This window comes from Poecilia formosa, unplaced genomic scaffold (assembly GCF_000485575.1).
Source record: "Poecilia formosa unplaced genomic scaffold, Poecilia_formosa-5.1.2 Scaffold519, whole genome shotgun sequence".
Classification (NCBI taxonomy): domain Eukaryota; kingdom Metazoa; phylum Chordata; class Actinopteri; order Cyprinodontiformes; family Poeciliidae; genus Poecilia; species Poecilia formosa.
This window is the reverse complement of record NW_006800458.1, coordinates 12143-29013: the sequence shown is the minus strand read 5'-3', so window position 1 is coordinate 29013 and position 16871 is coordinate 12143. Positions and strand designations below refer to the sequence as shown.

General features: G+C 42.2%; 2 protein-coding genes across 3 annotated transcripts in view; both read right to left on the bottom strand.

Moving 5' to 3' along the window:
- Positions 1–919, bottom strand: part of LOC103129142 (leucine-rich repeat and fibronectin type-III domain-containing protein 5) — an 86627-nt gene extending 85708 nt beyond the window's left edge. For both annotated transcript variants that reach the window (XM_007540122.2, XM_007540123.2), the window contains exon 1: positions 62–919. The gene's annotated coding sequence lies outside the window, so the exon portion shown is untranslated. The remainder of the gene's footprint in view (positions 1–61) is intronic.
- Positions 920–6707: 5788 nt separating this feature from the next.
- LOC103129143 (skin secretory protein xP2-like) lies at positions 6708–16337 on the bottom strand. Its single transcript, XM_007540124.2, has 2 exons — positions 16332–16337; positions 6708–7163 (listed from the first exon to the last, which is right to left on the bottom strand). The coding sequence occupies exons 1-2, from the start codon at positions 16335–16337 to the stop codon at positions 6708–6710; spliced, it is 462 nt and encodes a 153-aa protein (XP_007540186.2).
- Between the last annotated feature and the right edge of the window lie 534 nt (positions 16338–16871).

Sequence of the window (16871 nt, the reverse complement as noted above, 5' to 3'; positions counted from 1 at the left end):
TAGATAGATAGATAGATAGATAGATAGATAGATAGATAGATAGATAGATAGACAGGTCTACCTCTCCTGGTGTGTTTCCTCCCCTGTCTCAGCGCACAGTTATTCCTCCTAATCCCATCCTGCGGTGACTCTCGCTGTAACTCCTCAGAGGCTCCAGAGGAATAAAATCCGGCTCCTCATCGGCCAGGCGCCGCGCCGAGGTAAAAATCCTTCAGGTAGAGTAAATTCCGCTCGGGTTCACAGTTCCTCCAGAGGGCGCGTCCAGCACCTACATCCTTCTCCGCTCCTGCCTCCTCTCTCTTTCTCGCTCTTCCCCGTCCTTTTCTCTCCCGGCTTCATCCCTCCATCCCCGCAGCGAGAGAAATACCATCCGGCACCAGAAGTGGAGTGATTCTCCGAACCTCAGCCCACCGCTCGTCCCTCTTCTCTCTCTTTTTGAATTTCTTCTTTTCCTTGAACGATCTTCTCCTCCACTTCTTCCTCACTCAGCCTCGTCCAGGTGAAAGTGGAAGATTTCCACCAGAAGACATTATTCCAGGTTAATGGCAATAAATCACATTATTCCACAGGAAAGGACAGAATTAGTTGCTTATTAATAAGTCACAGAAATCCATGAGTGATTCTCCTGGTTTTATTCTTTTGGAGTCAGGTGAATCTGTTTAGAGACTCGGATCTGGATCTTCTCTCCTCCTCCGAGGCTGATCCCGTCAGCGTCTCTGGTTCTCTGCGCCTTTCCTCCACTTCCAGTAGAATAAAATAGAATAGAATAGAAAACCAGATGACGTCCCAGTGAAGCTGTCCTCCTGTCCTCCTGTCCTCCTGTCCGGTCCGGTCCGGTCCCGGTCCTCGGTCCTTGCACGGCGCTTCTCCCGCACGGTAATCCTCACCGCACGGTGGGCATGACCGGAGTGAAGCTGCAGCCAACGACAGCGACCTACTTCCTGCAGCAGATTTCAAACTAAAAGCCCTCAAATAGTCGATTCCACTCATTTCAGTTTTCATCTTCAATAGTTCAATATGAAACTCAGTAAATAAAACAAAATCAAAAGATTTTCATAAATATGAATCTGCTTTATATTTCTATCAATATATTAAAGTTTTTATCTAATGACATTTTGTCAGCTTTAAAAGCAAATCACTGAGTTCCATCAAACACTGTTATACTACATTATATATATTACATCTTCATAAATAATATCAACTCTCCCTCATCAGCTGATTGTTCCTGCTGCTCTCCACTTCAGGCCTTCATATTAAAACCAACTTCCTGCTCTGGTCGGTCCAGTCTAACCAAGCTAAGGTTCTGACCCGGCTCTGCTGAGTGGTATTTAGCTCCGCCCCCTTTGCGCTGAGTATTCTTTAGCTCCGCCCCCTTTGCGCTGAGTGGTCTTTAGCTCCGCCCCTTTGCGCTGAGTATTCTTTAGCTCCGCCCCCTTTGCGCCGAGTGGTCTTTAGCTCCGCCCATTTGCGCTGAGTGGTCTTTAGCTCCGCCCCCTTTGCACTGAGTATTCTTTAGCTCCGCCCCCTTGGGTCCCGTGATACATACTTTGGCTAAGTCTCCACTTTGGTGAAGTGTATTACCCACAATTCATTGCTGCATGTGATGTTTTGAGTTAATGGTCACCGAGCAAAACACAATTGTACTGAAATATTTTTTTCAGTCTGCTGTGAATGTGTGAATATAATCAGAGTTTGTTTTGTATTCAGCCAGATTTGAACAGCCAGATCTCCTGCAGTGACTTTGGAAAGCTAAGTTGGTTCAAGCACTTTTTTCCTAAAATTGATCAGTTGTTTTAGATTTATTGTTATTTTTACAAAGGCCAAAACAGTGACTGGTCCGCCATCTTGAATGTCATCCTTATGATGTAGCCCGTACTGCCCCAGCTCTCTAATTTCTGCACACTTGTACCGTTATGTTCACTGAGTACACATGGCTTCAGAATCTCCTGCTGTGACAGAAGCTGCACCATGAAACTAAACCATTCCCACCCCGGATCGTTAACTCCATCCAGATCCCTGACCACAGAGCAGATCTAACCATTTCCGGTGAACACAGCAAAAAAGCTTTTATTTTGAAAGGCACTCATCTTATTTCCTGTCTGACTTTGGATTTGTTGCAGATCTTGACACCACCTGAGCTCCTGCTTGGAAGTTGTTCTTGTAAAAAACGAGTTTCTTCTGCGGCTGATGAACATTCCTGAACGACCTGGAGCCAAATTCAGTTTTTATCTGTTGGAATCATTTCTTCAGATGATTCCAGGAGATATTTAGTCATTCTGCACGTCGAGCATCCAGTGCAACTCTTCTCCTGAAGATCGGAACCCAATGGATGGATGTTACCTCCAGTTCAGCCATTTGGAGCAGAGATGGAGGTTCTGTTTGGGATCCAAAGGATTCAAAGAGGTTTGAATGTTGAAATGATCTGAATGCTGAAGGAACATAGGTTGGTTTCTACAGTTGATGCTTTGAACCAACATTAACGTTTTTGTGCTGGAAATAAAATCATTTTAATGACCAACATTAAAATGATTTTATTCAGACTGGATGAAAATCATCCAGTCTGAATAAAATCATTTTAATGACCAACAAGAATTTTCCTGAAATGATTTTCATCCAGTCTGCAGCTGGTGAACTCCAACATGTTCAGCTGAGATCAGTTAAAAATCAACGAATTATTGACATGATAAGAGAAACACTTCATCACCCAGATTTATATATGCAGACAGGACCTGCTGTGATGTGAAACATCCAACATGTTGACAAATCTAATGATGGATGTTTATCTCCATCTGACCGGACTGATTATCAGAAAACAGAAGAAATCAATAAGGGGTGAATTCTTCTTCCCAGCACTGGATGATGTTTTTTTTTTGTTTCAGATCTCATGTTGCAGTTCGTCTCTGTGAGCTGAACTGGTTGAAGTGGAACCACAAACAGAAGCTGGTCTGTTCTTCTACCACTGAGGTTCATCCACAGTCCTGATGCTGGAGATGGAGATCGGCCGTCGCTCCAACCTGCAACATGGAGTGAATGATAAACATGCTGCATGTTTTTTTTTTAAGTTTATTTGATAGGGACAGACACACATCGACATAAACAAACTGAATAAAATATCATCCCATGTTTGCATCGTGGTGCAACAGCAGCAGCTAATTCGCAGCACTTGTCCCTAGTTGGGCTTTTTAGAAAGTAACTCTAAAAATTGAAGTGATAATCATTTAAAATAGCACAACATGATGTAAACCAACAGAAAAATGTAAAACATTAAAAATGGGTACAGGTCTGTTTTTGACATAACCAAAGTTTTGTTTGATTTTTGAACATATTAACACTGGTTACAGACTTTAAATGAACAGGAAGTGAGTCCAAACTGCAGATCCTCTCACTGACGGAGCAGTTTGAGCAAAGGTGGTTCTTCGAAAGGGAACCTTACAGCTTCCATCTAAAGCTGCTCTGGTAGATCTGCTGTTGCCCTGCAGTCTCTGTGGTGTTGGTGCAAGTCCATTTAAACACCTGAAAATCAATTTTAATACATTATAATTTAGAAAATTTGTAAAATCCAAAATGCCAAATTAGGTAAAATGTGACAGTGATGGAATCTAATCGGCTTTTGATATAAAACCTTTAAGGCCCGATTATAGAGAAATGCTAATGTTTTGAGTTTGACCAGTCTGAGCCCAGACAGGAGCTCCGCAGGTAAAATGTGAGGATCAGTGAGTTCAGAAACATCTCTGCACAGTGAAGTGTCAAACAATGTCTAATAACTTTAAAACTATTTATATTCAATCTAACAGTTTTGGAGATTTTATCAACTTGGCTCCTAAAATGTAACTGAGCATCCAGAATTATTCCTAAATATTTTTCTTGTGATATTGTTCAATAGGTCCCCATTGATCTGAATATTCAAGGACTGTAATGATGTTTTCTTGATTGAAAATCAAATTCACTTTGTTTTCTTTGTATTGAGAGTTAAGCAAGAATCCTTTAGCCGTGTTGATAATCTCTGCAGACAGTTCTGAAGTTTTTCACTGACAACAATACGACGTTGGTCCGATGCGTAAACAACGGTGTCATCAGCATACATTTGCAGATTGACTTCAGGACAAATTTCAGGAAGACTGTTAACTAAAAAGGACCAGACCTAAGATGTTGTTGGATGTTCAAGTTTAAACTCATCAGGAATATGTTTTGTTTGGATTTTTGTGATTTATGACAGTTTTACTCAAAAACTGCCTCTTGATGTGCATCACTGCCACATCACAGGGAATAAAAGAAGATTTTTCATTTTCAAAGCATTTGATTTTTTACAGACATATTTCCATTTGCATACAGGTAGTGGCTTTTTCTAACTGGTGCAGTGGATATGCAGATTTTCAGGTTTCTCTTCAGACGGGTTTAACATTAGTCTTAAATACGGTGGAAGAGGAACTGAGAATATTTGATTTAAGAAGTAGGAGGATGTTTTAAAAAGTCACACAGATGTAAAGGCAGGATGTGGCTTTAACTGTGACTCTCCTGAGCTTTTCAACATCAATCAGAAAAATCCAAAGGTAGTGACTCTCTCTTCTCATTCTGAGCTACTTAACCTTCTGTCCTCCATTTATCCCTGAAGTCGGTGGTTCAGTTCACTGACACATGTCTGATATCTATCATCATTTATTACAATCTCACTGAGATTAGCTATAAAATAACATTCATGCTCTATGCTTATAGAGGTAAGAACATTTTCTTATTATTATTATTTTCTGAGAGTCACAGAATTATTGGTGGGAATAAACCAATCAGATCCAACCTGCAGGTTCCCTTTGCTGCCAATCGGTTTATTGATCAGCTTCCAATAGAAACTAGAGTCACAGAGAAACGGCTGCATGGCTGAAGCTGCTGTTGGTTCCTGAGCAGGTCAGTCATAATGTGGTGAATCAGCCATCAGTCAACCTTCACGTCTAATCAGAAACATCTGAGGCGACATGTCATTTTACTGAGCTGTTTCAAACCAGAAGGTGGAGGAACTTCAGGAAAATGGAGAGCACAAGAAACGATGACACTTGTCTGTTTTGTGTAAATTAAATTCAAACTATCTAAATAAGAATCTTTTTTGAGTGTAATGATGCGTGTCCTGACCCAGCCTTGGGCCTCCCAGCAGAACCAGACTGGAGCCGGATGAGGCGAGTCTGTAGCAACGCTGGCTCTGCTGATGTGGAGAGAAACATCCTCAGAGAGAGCAAGTGATTTTCTCCTCAGTCTCTGGAGAGTTTTCTTATCGGCAGCAGGGTGAATGAACTCAAACGCAGCGACTCCAGATGCTCTCAGGCTTCCAGAAGTCAACTGGCAGCAGAAGGCATCAGAGTCCTGCTGAGGACTCAGCTCCAAGCGAGCCGAGTCTTTTGTCGAGTCTTTTCTGTATGCGTCATGTTAGAGGTGATGGTCCTGCTCTGGGAATCGGACAGAATCTATTTTCCTGACTTCAGTTACACAGCAGCTCAGTCTGTGCTGCTGGCTGACCTCTTCTGTCATTTAGATTCAGAATATCAGGTTATCTACTGCATACCTCTCAGTCAGTCTCTCTATTTGAACCTGAATCTGACTGGTGATGTGAGTGAAGGTTTGGGTTACTTGTAAAACAAACAAATAATCCAGGTCCCTCTTCTTGATGTGAAGAGGGACCACAGGTCTGGACATGGCGACAAAATGGAGGCGAGATCCTGCTTTAGTCAATCTGTTTCTGTGGACATGTGACCTTCACACTGCAGCAATCTTCTTCTGTGTGAAGGTCATGATGTTGTTCTGTTCCCTCCCTATACTCTGTACATCAGCAGTGTTAGTATATTACAACTGCATGTGGTATTCGGTCAGATCAGAGACCAAACCGCCAACTCGTTCAGACTTTGTCTTCCTGAGGTTTAATGAACACATTTCATTAAACCTGGTTGTGTTTACCTCAGCTTCAGCCAACTGTGTTCTCAATATGCCTGCCAACTTAGGTAGAAATAACATGTGCCACTTGGCAACATGTGAGGACATTTTTGAAATGACAGGAAAATTAAATTAACTGAAAATCCACATTGGCGCATTAAATATGAACAGAGGAGCTAAGCTGTAAGCAGCAGTGATGCAGCTGAGCTCCTGCAAGCGCCGATATCAGAAGAAGACCTGAAGAGTGACGTGATGCTGCATTACTGGGACGTTTAGAAAAAACAGCAAACTTTCAGTGGCAACCTGAAGGTTTAATGGGACCAGAAAGCTTCTGATGGTAACATAACAGTGAGTTCTGCACGATGATACAGGTTTTATTGGGAAATCAGATCTGTGTCTGGACCTGGTGCCTCTGCCGATGCCTCTGCTGGTGCCTCTGCTGGTGCCTCTGCTGGTGCCTCTGCCGATGCCTCTGCCGATGCCTCTGCTGGTGCCTCTGTCAGTGCCTGTGTCGGTGCCTCTGTCAGTGCCTCTGCTGGCGCCTCTGTCAGTGCCTCTGCTGGCGCCTCTGTCAGTGCCTGTGTCGGTGCCTCTGCTGATGCCTCTGTCAGTGCCTGTGTCGGTGCCTCTGCCGATGCCTCTGTCAGTGCCTGTGTCGGTGCCTCTGCCGATGCCTCTGCTGATGCCTCTGCTGATGCCTCTGTCAGTGCCTGTGTCGGTGCCTCTGCTGATGCCTCTGTCAGTGCCTGTGTCGGTGCCTCTGCCGATGCCTCTGCTGATGCCTCTGTCAGTGCCTATGTCGGTGCCTCTGCCGATGCCTCTGCCGATGCCTCTGCTGGTGCCTCTGTCGGTGCCTCTGCCGATGCCTCTGCTGGTGCCTCTGTTGGTGCCTCTGCCGATGCCTCTGTCGGTGCCTCTGCCGATGCCTCTGTCGGTGCCTCTGCCGATGCCTCTGCCGATGCCTCTGCTGATGCCTCTGTCAGTGCCTGTGTCGGTGCCTCTGCTGATGCCTCTGTCAGTGCCTCTGCTGATGCCTCTGTCAGTGCCTGTGTCGGTGCCTCTGCCGATGCCTCTGTCGGTGCCTCTGCCGATGCCTCTGTCGGTGCCTCTGCTGGTGCCTCTGTTGGTGCCTCTGCCGATGCCTCTGTCGGTGCCTCTGCTGGTGCCTCCACAGATGCCTCTGCCGATGGCTCTGTCGGTGCCTCTGCTGGTGCCTCTGCCGGTGCCTCTGCCGATGCCTCTGTCGGTGCCTGTGTAGGTGTCACATTTGATCACTGAGTTGTTCATGGTGTTTAAGGCTGGACCTTCTTAGCTGGAGTTTTCTTTTTGCTTTTGCCATGTATGGAAGCATTTACATATTATCACAGTGACATGGTTTTGGTGTCTCCTCCCTGTGTGGGTGAGGTGTAAATGGTCAGATTTTACGCAGTTCTTTGTTGAAACTTTCACTGTCCCAGATTTTCCCTTTTAGACTAATTGCATAAAAATGCTACCTTTGTGAACATGAAATATTATAAACTATAAAATAAATCTTAGAAATATTCTCTCACATGCCTGTAATAAATGTGGATGTTGTCTTTAGCAGCAGAATCGTTCTGGGTCAGACTTTCTGGGGTTTTTATTGATGTTCTTAACAAGCTCAATGACTGAAACTCTTGACAAAAGTGGAGGCTTCCAGTGGTTCTGATCATTGCATTGATTGTCTGATCATCTGGGGAGCATGTTGGAAACGGTGGTAAGTCTGAAATAATTGGATGGTGAGATGAAATCGGCTCAGTGGGAGCAGGATCAGCGATCACAGTGGAGGGCGTTCCAGCGTCGCTGCGCTGCTGGTCCATGCACTTTACTCATATCCTTATCTTCACCAGTCGTTTAAAAGTGGATCTTGTTAGAGATTATCTGAACATAATTAAAATATTGCTCTGCCAACACTTGTAACTGCCAGATTTTGTATTTTTTGGAAGGTAATACTTTTTATCTTTCCACTTAGAACCATTTGACAAGTTTTGCTTTTACTGATGTCAGAAAATCTCAAACCATTGAAGTTTTTCCACCAGCCTCTGTCCACTGAAGTTAATAGTGAAATAAATCCCAGTGGGGTGTCAGAACTGCCATGAGCCGATGAAACGTCCCCGCTCTGCCACTACAGGTCTCTCTATTGATTAGCTGTTATGCCCACTGCAGAAAATCACAGGTCATATCGGCTGAAATCCTTTCACACACAAATGAGAATCCTGGAAAGAACACAGTCAGCATCGACTTAGAGCCGGAAAAGAAGAGTTTCTCTGCATTACTGACAGATTTATTCCCTTTTAGGGAAGGAACTGGCTGTGTTTCCACATTTAGATCTTCATTTCCTGTTGTTTACAACATGATGTCGCGATTCTGAAGTTTGCTTTTTAAAGATGATCCCACAATGCAAATTATAATTATTAAATTCTCTTCACATCAGAAACTAACAGCTGCCAGCTGGTGGAAGAGAGGTCAGAGTTCATTTCCGTTTCTGAACATGGCAGTGATTTCCTGACCTCCAGTTCTCCAGAGCGGCTTGATGTGGAGGCGCCAACAGATCAGCAGCAGCTTTCTGATGCCATCATTTCAAATCTCTGAGGAATTAATCTAAGCCAGGAAAATAAAGGCAAGTCATACTAAAATATATGACTATACATTAAAAAGCTGTTTGGTTGTTGTAATCCTAAGTGCTTCAGCAGAAAGTAGCTGGACTTCTTGTCTTTCTTCACCTCTCCTCCAAACTGAAGAATCCTTTTTGAGCTCTTCTCATTGTCATGTCTGGATCACACAGGATCCTCACCAGGGTTTTTATTCAGCTGAACTGAAAAGAACTAATCTGGCACCTTAAATTGCCTTTGAATATTGAAAAGCAGGAGGCATCATCTCCACAGTAAAAAGCTGTTAATGTGGAAATGTTTCACACCTCAGCAGGATAATTCAATAGCTTCCAGGTTGTTAGCGTTGGTGATCTGTTATCTGTGGAAATCAGAAACCAACTTTGATTAGTTTACTTGTTTTGCGCCAGTCATTTCTCCTCTCTTCATGCCTTCAGACAAGGAAAGCAAATATTTAGAGAACAAGAAGCTGCATGTCGTCTGGTCACATCAAAAAGTCTGAATCATTAGTCAGAAAAATAAAGGGTTAAAAATAATGATGAGGCTACAATAAAGACAATAAACTAATGAGCAGTTTTTCTGTTTTTTTATTATTTTTATTATGGTTTTAAAAGTCTAAACACATGTATGAATAAGTAACAATCCAAAGCAGGAAAACTTGGGCCAAAACTGGATCTTATGAAATCAATTTAAACATTAAATACATTTACTATTGATGAAGGTGGTTGGGCAGCAAACATGTACATTCATTTTGCAGATTATTTTAGATGCTTTATTTGCATTTTAAAAACATGGAAAATAATCACAACCTAACTTTCTTTAACAGTTTTCAGGTTTTCTATCAACATGATGCCTATCTTGTTGACACCTATTAATTTTAGCGCATTAGCATTAAACTAATATTTGTGATTATTGCTTTAGGGTTAGCGCAGCTGATGTTTTCAGTCAGCGGTGAACACCACTGGTCAACACTGTGGTTTTGTGTCAGACATTGTTGAAATGAATTTATGAATTCAGCTGAAGCATCTGATTATAGAAGGTTCAGAAAATCTACATTCAAACCAACATCTGGGCAACAGCAAGGAAAGAAGAACAAGAACAGGAAAGTCATCATCAGACTGGAAAGCTGTGAGAAGAAGAAGAAAAGATTCATAGCTGAAGCACTTAAACACAGAAGTTGGCCTTTTGTACAGTTGAGTCATCTTCAGAGCTTGAAGCATTTAGAGATGCAGCGTGAGGTTCATTAGCAGCTAAAGTTTTGACAGCTCTGACACTGCTTTGTTCTGGAATAATAAGGCTGAGAAACACACACACACACACACACACACACACACACACACACACACGCACACACACGCACACACACTCTGCACCAATACAACACAGCTACAAGCTAACACTATCTGAACTCAGGACCAATATACAGCTCTGTTCAAGATGAAGTGAAATTAGACGCAGTAAAGAAGATAAATTATTAAAATGATGTGACTGTCGTTGGCTTCATTGTTGTATAAATTTCTCATTTCCTTTGACACTAAAGAGCAAAACCCTAATCTGAATGACAGTCGTTAGCTCATCCTTCTGCAGTCAACACTTCGTCTACCTGTAATTTATGGTCAGGATGAAACTGTGAGCACATGCACCAGGTTGGATTTACTCTGGCAGAATATCACCAGTTTTACACCAAGAAAGCAAAATCCTTTCTGTTTCTGCTTGGACAGTTTAGGGTGAGGGTCAACTCAGCTCCTACTCACAGCATCTTTAATGAGTTCGGCTCCCTCTCCAGCACCGCCTTGGGCCAAGAGTCACACCTCTGAGTCATGACTTTTCATAATGCGGTCCGCTACGCGAAGCGCTCCAAAGTCCTTTCATGACAGGAACAGAGGTAAGATAAAGCCCTGAACAGGCTGAAGAGGTTCAGCTGCTGCAGCAGAGTGCTAACTGTCTTCAGTTGCAACACAGATGGGATTAACTTCTGTCAGGATCAAAGGAGCTACTGGTTTTCAGGGACCAACTTTGATAAACCTTGAATTGTGTTTTTTATCTGGTCTTTGGTTGTTTTCCTCCTGATGGTCCAGTCGACCCGGTTCTACTGGAACCAGAACATCTGCTCCACCTCCAGCTGCTGTGGCTCTGAGTCACACCAACCTGTTCCCCTCCTGGCCTGTGGGGGCGCTGCACCAAGAACCACTGAAGGAAACGACACAAAAACCTCTGAAGACACTGAGAGCAACTTCCTTCTTCACCAGATGGAAACAAGATGGAGGATTTTAGTGGTTGGAGGATTTCTCTTTAGTCTTTGGCTAAAGACCAGGAGCCATTTCTGCTGCTAGCGCTAGGCTAACATGTTAGCCTAGCTCTACTAAAGGAAACTCTCTGCTGAAGTCAAGGTTGACTAGTTTAATCTGTTATTGGTAATAACATATTCCAGGCCCACCTGCTCCTGTCTTTTGGATGCAATATTAAACACATTATTAAGCTATTTATTTTTATATTTATTACCAATTTTGTCAGGATCTGTCCTCCGTACAGAAAAGCTCATCTCTTTAGCAGTGGCCTGAAGGAGCTGCTAAAGTTTCTGGGAGGTTTCCAGTGACAGTAGTTGTCTTTATGACTAAATAGGCCATAATAAGGCCATAACTGAACATTTCTGTGATAAAAGTCTTTATTTGTCACGAATAATCACATTTTCTGAGAAAGTGAAATAAAGGTTTCCAATAACTGTAAGACATAAAACATAAAGAGAAGTAAATGTTTTATCAGTGTGTGTAATGATCTACCTCATGTGGATTTTATTTTGAACCTTTCAGTGATTTTCTCATTTACTCAGATTGTCTGTAATCTGATGTTCCAGCTGCTTTTCTTTGCCATGTTTCTGTAGGAAAACAAGGCAGAAAGACATTTTCGTTTTGCATTTTCACATGGTCAACAACAGAAGGGTTTATTTTTTTAATTGTGCCCCAAACTAAAACAAAGCAACAGACTCTGTTTTCTGTCAGAGTGAAGTTTGTTTAAGGTTTATTTTGTAAAAAGTGACATTTCCAGTTGGTTGCACATTCATATTTTCAGGTGAAGCCACCGTGTTTGGGGATGTTTGGACCAGAATAAGACATCGTCCTGTAAAGCAGCTGCAGAGTTTGTGTGAGCTGTGAACTCAGTTGTTCTGATTCATGCTGGTGGCAAACACACATCCACAGTCCTGGACTCCAAACTGCCCTGGACGCCCAGCAGCTGTGAAACGGCTCCTCATAACTTTTATTTATGGCCTGGCAGCAGCTTGGCTTCAGCTTTACTGCCTCAACAAAGGCCAATAACCTGATCAATAAAAGCACACGCTCACGATTTGTTGTTTACTTTGATAGAATCTGAAGAACCTTTTTAAGAAAACTTTGATGGAACATCGTTGTGACTTTATCAGTTTTGCACCTGGAAGTGACATTACTGCAAAACACGCAGCTTGTTCCGTCACAGTAAAGTTCAGGGACACATCCATAACCAGCTGCTGCTGCATTGCAGGTTTGAACAGTTTGAACAGGATTACACATTCACTTTCTCTGCATTCTGTTGCAGGATTTGCATTAAGCTGAAATACAAACATGATGGCATCATGAAAACATGATAATAAAGATTCCAGTGCAATCTTGGCACAGGCTTGCTGCGTCTCCGCTGCACTTCAGAGAAGAAGAAAGTTGGAGTTGCAGAGTGGAGGCAGTCAGTGTGTGGGAGACGGAGAACAGCATGCAGTGAGTCAGCTGAGGATTGTTCTGTTGCAACAGAGCCAAGACACACTGAACCAAAAGATCAAACCCGCTTCTGAACTGCGTTCACACATTCATGGGCCTTTATTTCACTGTGCTAAATACACAATTCCTGTTTTTATATTTAATCTGCTTGGCCTTAATCAAAGCTGGTTGTCATTCTCTATTCAGTTACAGATTCATGTTCAAAGGCATAAAAATCCCTTTTAGAATTATTAAGAAATTATTATTATTATTGTTATTAGTTATTATTAAGAAAGATGAAAAATGAGAAGCTGCAGTATTTATAATCATTATTATTACCCTGCATTGCATCCAACATTATAGGGCTGTTAGCATTTAATCAGCTCACATCACCTTCTTACCCCACAGTGTTACAGTAACTGACCTGAAGTCATGACTGTTTGGTTACTGCACTGGAAACAACATCAATACTTTAGATCTCCTCTAGAAAATGTTATAACCGCCTGTTTTAATAGCTGAAATAATACATATACTTTAATATGAATTAATACACACAGTGGAGCCATCTAAATGTTTCACAGAAGCTAACGTTTCTTAGTTTGTGTTCCTGAGGGTTCAGCCAATCAGCACAGAGGAAAATGGATGCCCTTCTGGATTATGATTATTTATGCTGTTATGTTGAATAATGATCTGAAACATACCAGCAGGTCCACCTCTGAATGCCTCTAAAAGAAAGTTGGGTTTTTAAATGGCCTAGTCAAAGTCCTGTGGTGGAAGAAGCAGTTTTCACAGAAATCCTCCAGTCACTGAAGAAGGAAGTTGCTCTCAGTGTCTTCAGTGGTTCTTGGTGCAGCGCCCCCACAGGCCAGGAGGGGAACAGGCTGGTTTGACTCAGAGCCACAGCAGCTGGAGGAGGAGCAGATGATGGAGTTTTTGTCAGGTGTGAAAACAGCCTCATTTATTAATTATCTTCTGCAGTCTCAGATATTTCTCTTTCTTTCTTTTGCTTGTGCAAGAAGAATGTTAAGATCAGCAAACTCAGATTTGGCTGTAAGAAGACCAACTCTTTCTCTACAACTCGGCCATTTTTCCTTTCAGTTCATTTTAAACTGAATGTGATCATCCTGCAGACGACTGGAATGCTGGTCTCTCTTCCTGATCCCAGATCCTGTCAGACCAAACTGCTCCTGCTTCCTCTCTGTCGCTTCCTTCTCCACCTCAAATGGTTTCAGTTCAGCAGCAGCTGCCACTGTAACGTCTGCAGCAACACATTCTATACATGTCAATAAAAATGCTTTTAAGAACGTTTTCTCCCACCCACTTTCTCCTTTAACTTGTCATCTTATCCATCTCTGCCTCTGCCTGAACCACCACTTACAAACGTAATGTATTCCTCTCAGAGCGCCGGCCTGAGACGAACCGCACCAAAGGGATATTTTCCACAATGAGCTCCATAGTTACTTTATTCTTGACTTGTCACACTGGCAGCTCAGGCTTTTCTTACAATCAATAAAAATAACTTTCTTTATTAGAACAAAAGAGGAACAGAAATGTTCACACTCACAAATCTCCCTTTTTGTGGCAAATTGTAGAGAAACATGACTGAGTTTTGCATCCAGAAAGATCCAGAATATTTCAGCTTACAGCAACATGACGGCTGTGTGAAAGGATTGTGGAGGAAACATTGACACTGAATTCATATGGAAACATTTTCAATGTGTATCAAAATGATATTCTGAAGATTATTTCAGATTATTTTGTGGGTATGAAAGAGTTCCACTAAAATACAGAATGAAAGTCCTGCAGAATCTCCTCAATCAAATTTCAATCAAATGTCAGATTCTGTTGTCTGTACTTGGTTCTGATCTGGGTTACGGTGCAGAACCAGCCAGACCCTCTGGTCTCATGTCCAAACCATCACATGCACTCAGTTTGTCTCACCAACATTTATGCAGAATTTAAGTTTGCTGCAGTTAGAGGAAACTTCAAGACAGGAGAGTTTCTCCTCTCTGGATTTTTGTGTCCTTATGAAATGAAAACGTTACTTTCATCTGACTGGTGTTCTGAACTTTGGACCGGTTCTGGTTCTCCTCAGCCCAGGGAAGAGACTGGACCTGGATCTTGAGGCTCTGACTCCATCCTTCTTCAGTAGATTTTATTTCTTCAGCTGCAAACAGTTTATTAGAAATGAAAACACCGACTGTATTTGTTCCATAATTAATGATCCACTCCACTTTATTCCAGTTGTTGTTTGGACTCTGAATTATTTGCTTGCCTCTGCTCCACACTGGGGTTCCTGGCTGAAGTAAATCAATGAGAAGGACTTTACTGAGATTAATAGCGCCACCTGACTTTGCATTTTGGAGCGGCTGAACTTATTGGAAAGTCGCCACCTCCAGCTCCGTGTATGAAGGCGTTTAGTCAAGGACGGCGCACCAACACCTGGGACTTTGAGAATAATTATCCTTCCTCCAGCTGTGGAGCGAAGAGGCAGACTTCCTCCACAGATAAACCTGAAATAATCATCGCTCAACTTTAAACATCTTATTATTGCTACCACTCCTCTTCACATGAAATCCCTGCAAGAGGACTTAACTGATGCGCGTTTGTATTTAAAAGTCCCTGAGAGGCTTTTTGTGCAGCGCAGGCCTGGAATCAGACGTGACTTCAGGGATGACTCCTTAACTGAGAGATGCAACCCAGAGAGGTAATAAGAACCATTTATCCTCATTGCCAGCACATTATAGAATCCCTTGCCCTAAGCATTTGGATGATTTGATGTATCTGCACTCTGGCTTCCAAATCCTTGGCCTCTGAAAGCAGCTCTAAACGGTTCTCTGCCTCCAACTCGCCTCACATTCAGGACAAAACCAACAAACTGAATGTGGGTCAGTTCCACAGCTGGATAAATTTACATCGACTCTTAAAGATTTGATAGGTTAAAAATGGAGCTGAATGTTAAAAATGTTCTGATTAGAACCAACAGAATGCTGCATGTATTATGTGAAAAATATACTTTAATAAACTTTAGTATCCATTGAAACACAGAGAGGAAGCCATTTTAGCTCTGCAGCAGAAGCTAGATACATTCTTCCTTAGCAGTTCAGCCAATCAGAGCCGAGGAACATGAACGGCTCCTGGATTAGCTGGTGTCACGTAGCATTGCTCCAAAATATTTCAGCTTCTGTTGGACGTTTCAGGAACTCCAGGATCTGGTTGGTCACCAGAGAACTTCATCTGTCCTTTTCCAGTCAGGAGTTGATCGTTTATTGGTTCTGGAACACAAAGGTTTGAATCCGTTCGGTTCCTTCAGCTCATCACGTTTAAAAACTGCCAGAGAAATGCTGGAGTTTTCATCGTGTTTAGAGCATTGAGGAGTTTTTGCTTTGCACTGCTGGTCAGCTGGCTGAATGGATGCTGCTTCATGTATAAGGCAGATGGATTTGACTGGAAAAACAAAACGATTGCAGCTTCAGATTGTTAAACTAAAGATCTTTCTGCTCCTGCAAATAAAGAAATAAATATGATTCATCCTCCAGTTTCATACAGTACATTAAAAAACAACAAAAAACTAAAATATATTTTTGTAATATCTGCTATTATTGTTGTTCCAGTAGAAATAGTTTCTACTTGTTTTAAATTAAAACCAGTAGATCATGTTTTTTTGTTTGGATCTTTCCTGATCCAACAACTTAATTTCCCCTCAATGGGAGATTAAATAATATTTTCCTGCTGTTTTATTTTACTGAACTGATTCCATTTATCACAAAAATCAAACTCCATCTGTTTTGTTTGTCTTCTAACAGAATTTTACTTGTTTTTTCTCTTTCGTATCTTTTCTACCTGTGAGGCGACAGATTTGGAGAGTTGCCATTTTGTTTCGCGACCTTTGCCCCCAATCTTCTTGGTTATTGACTTTTGTTCCAAAGGTCAAAGATGCAAAGGTTTCTGAAGGGCAGGATTACACCAACACTTCACAAGGCAGTTCAAACAGAAATACATTTGGACTTTGATGTAAACTAAAGTTTGGCTTTAATGAGATGCTGAACGTGAAGCGTTTTGGACCCACCTTCATCTTCGCCCATCTGTCTCTTTCTCTGACAGTAACTGGATTCAGAGCAACAATTAACATCAATCTGCCATGCAGCTCAGATAAATGACTCTAATAGACTCAGAGAAAAAGCTGCAGCAGCCTGCAGACCCACACAGATCATTAACTCTGAACTTTAATCGTCCTGCACCTGATCTGCACCGGGTCACATGTCAGACTGCAGAGGATCATGTCTGCTGGAAATGATCAAAAACTGCAACCAGGGACATTAAGGCCTGATTCTGTTACAACCCAACAGACTAAGTTTCATGTCGTTCAGTCACATCATGAGGGAGGTTGACCTTAACCTTGACCTCTGTGAGCCGCCAAATTCTACAGTGATGTTAACAGAAATATGATAATATGAAACTGCAACGGATTGAATGGATTCAAATACAATCAGAGATTCAAGCCAACATTTAATCTTAGGATCAAAACAACCTGTATGGAATAATCATCCCAACGGATGGATGGATGGATGGATGGATGGATGGATGGATGGATGGATGGATGGATGGA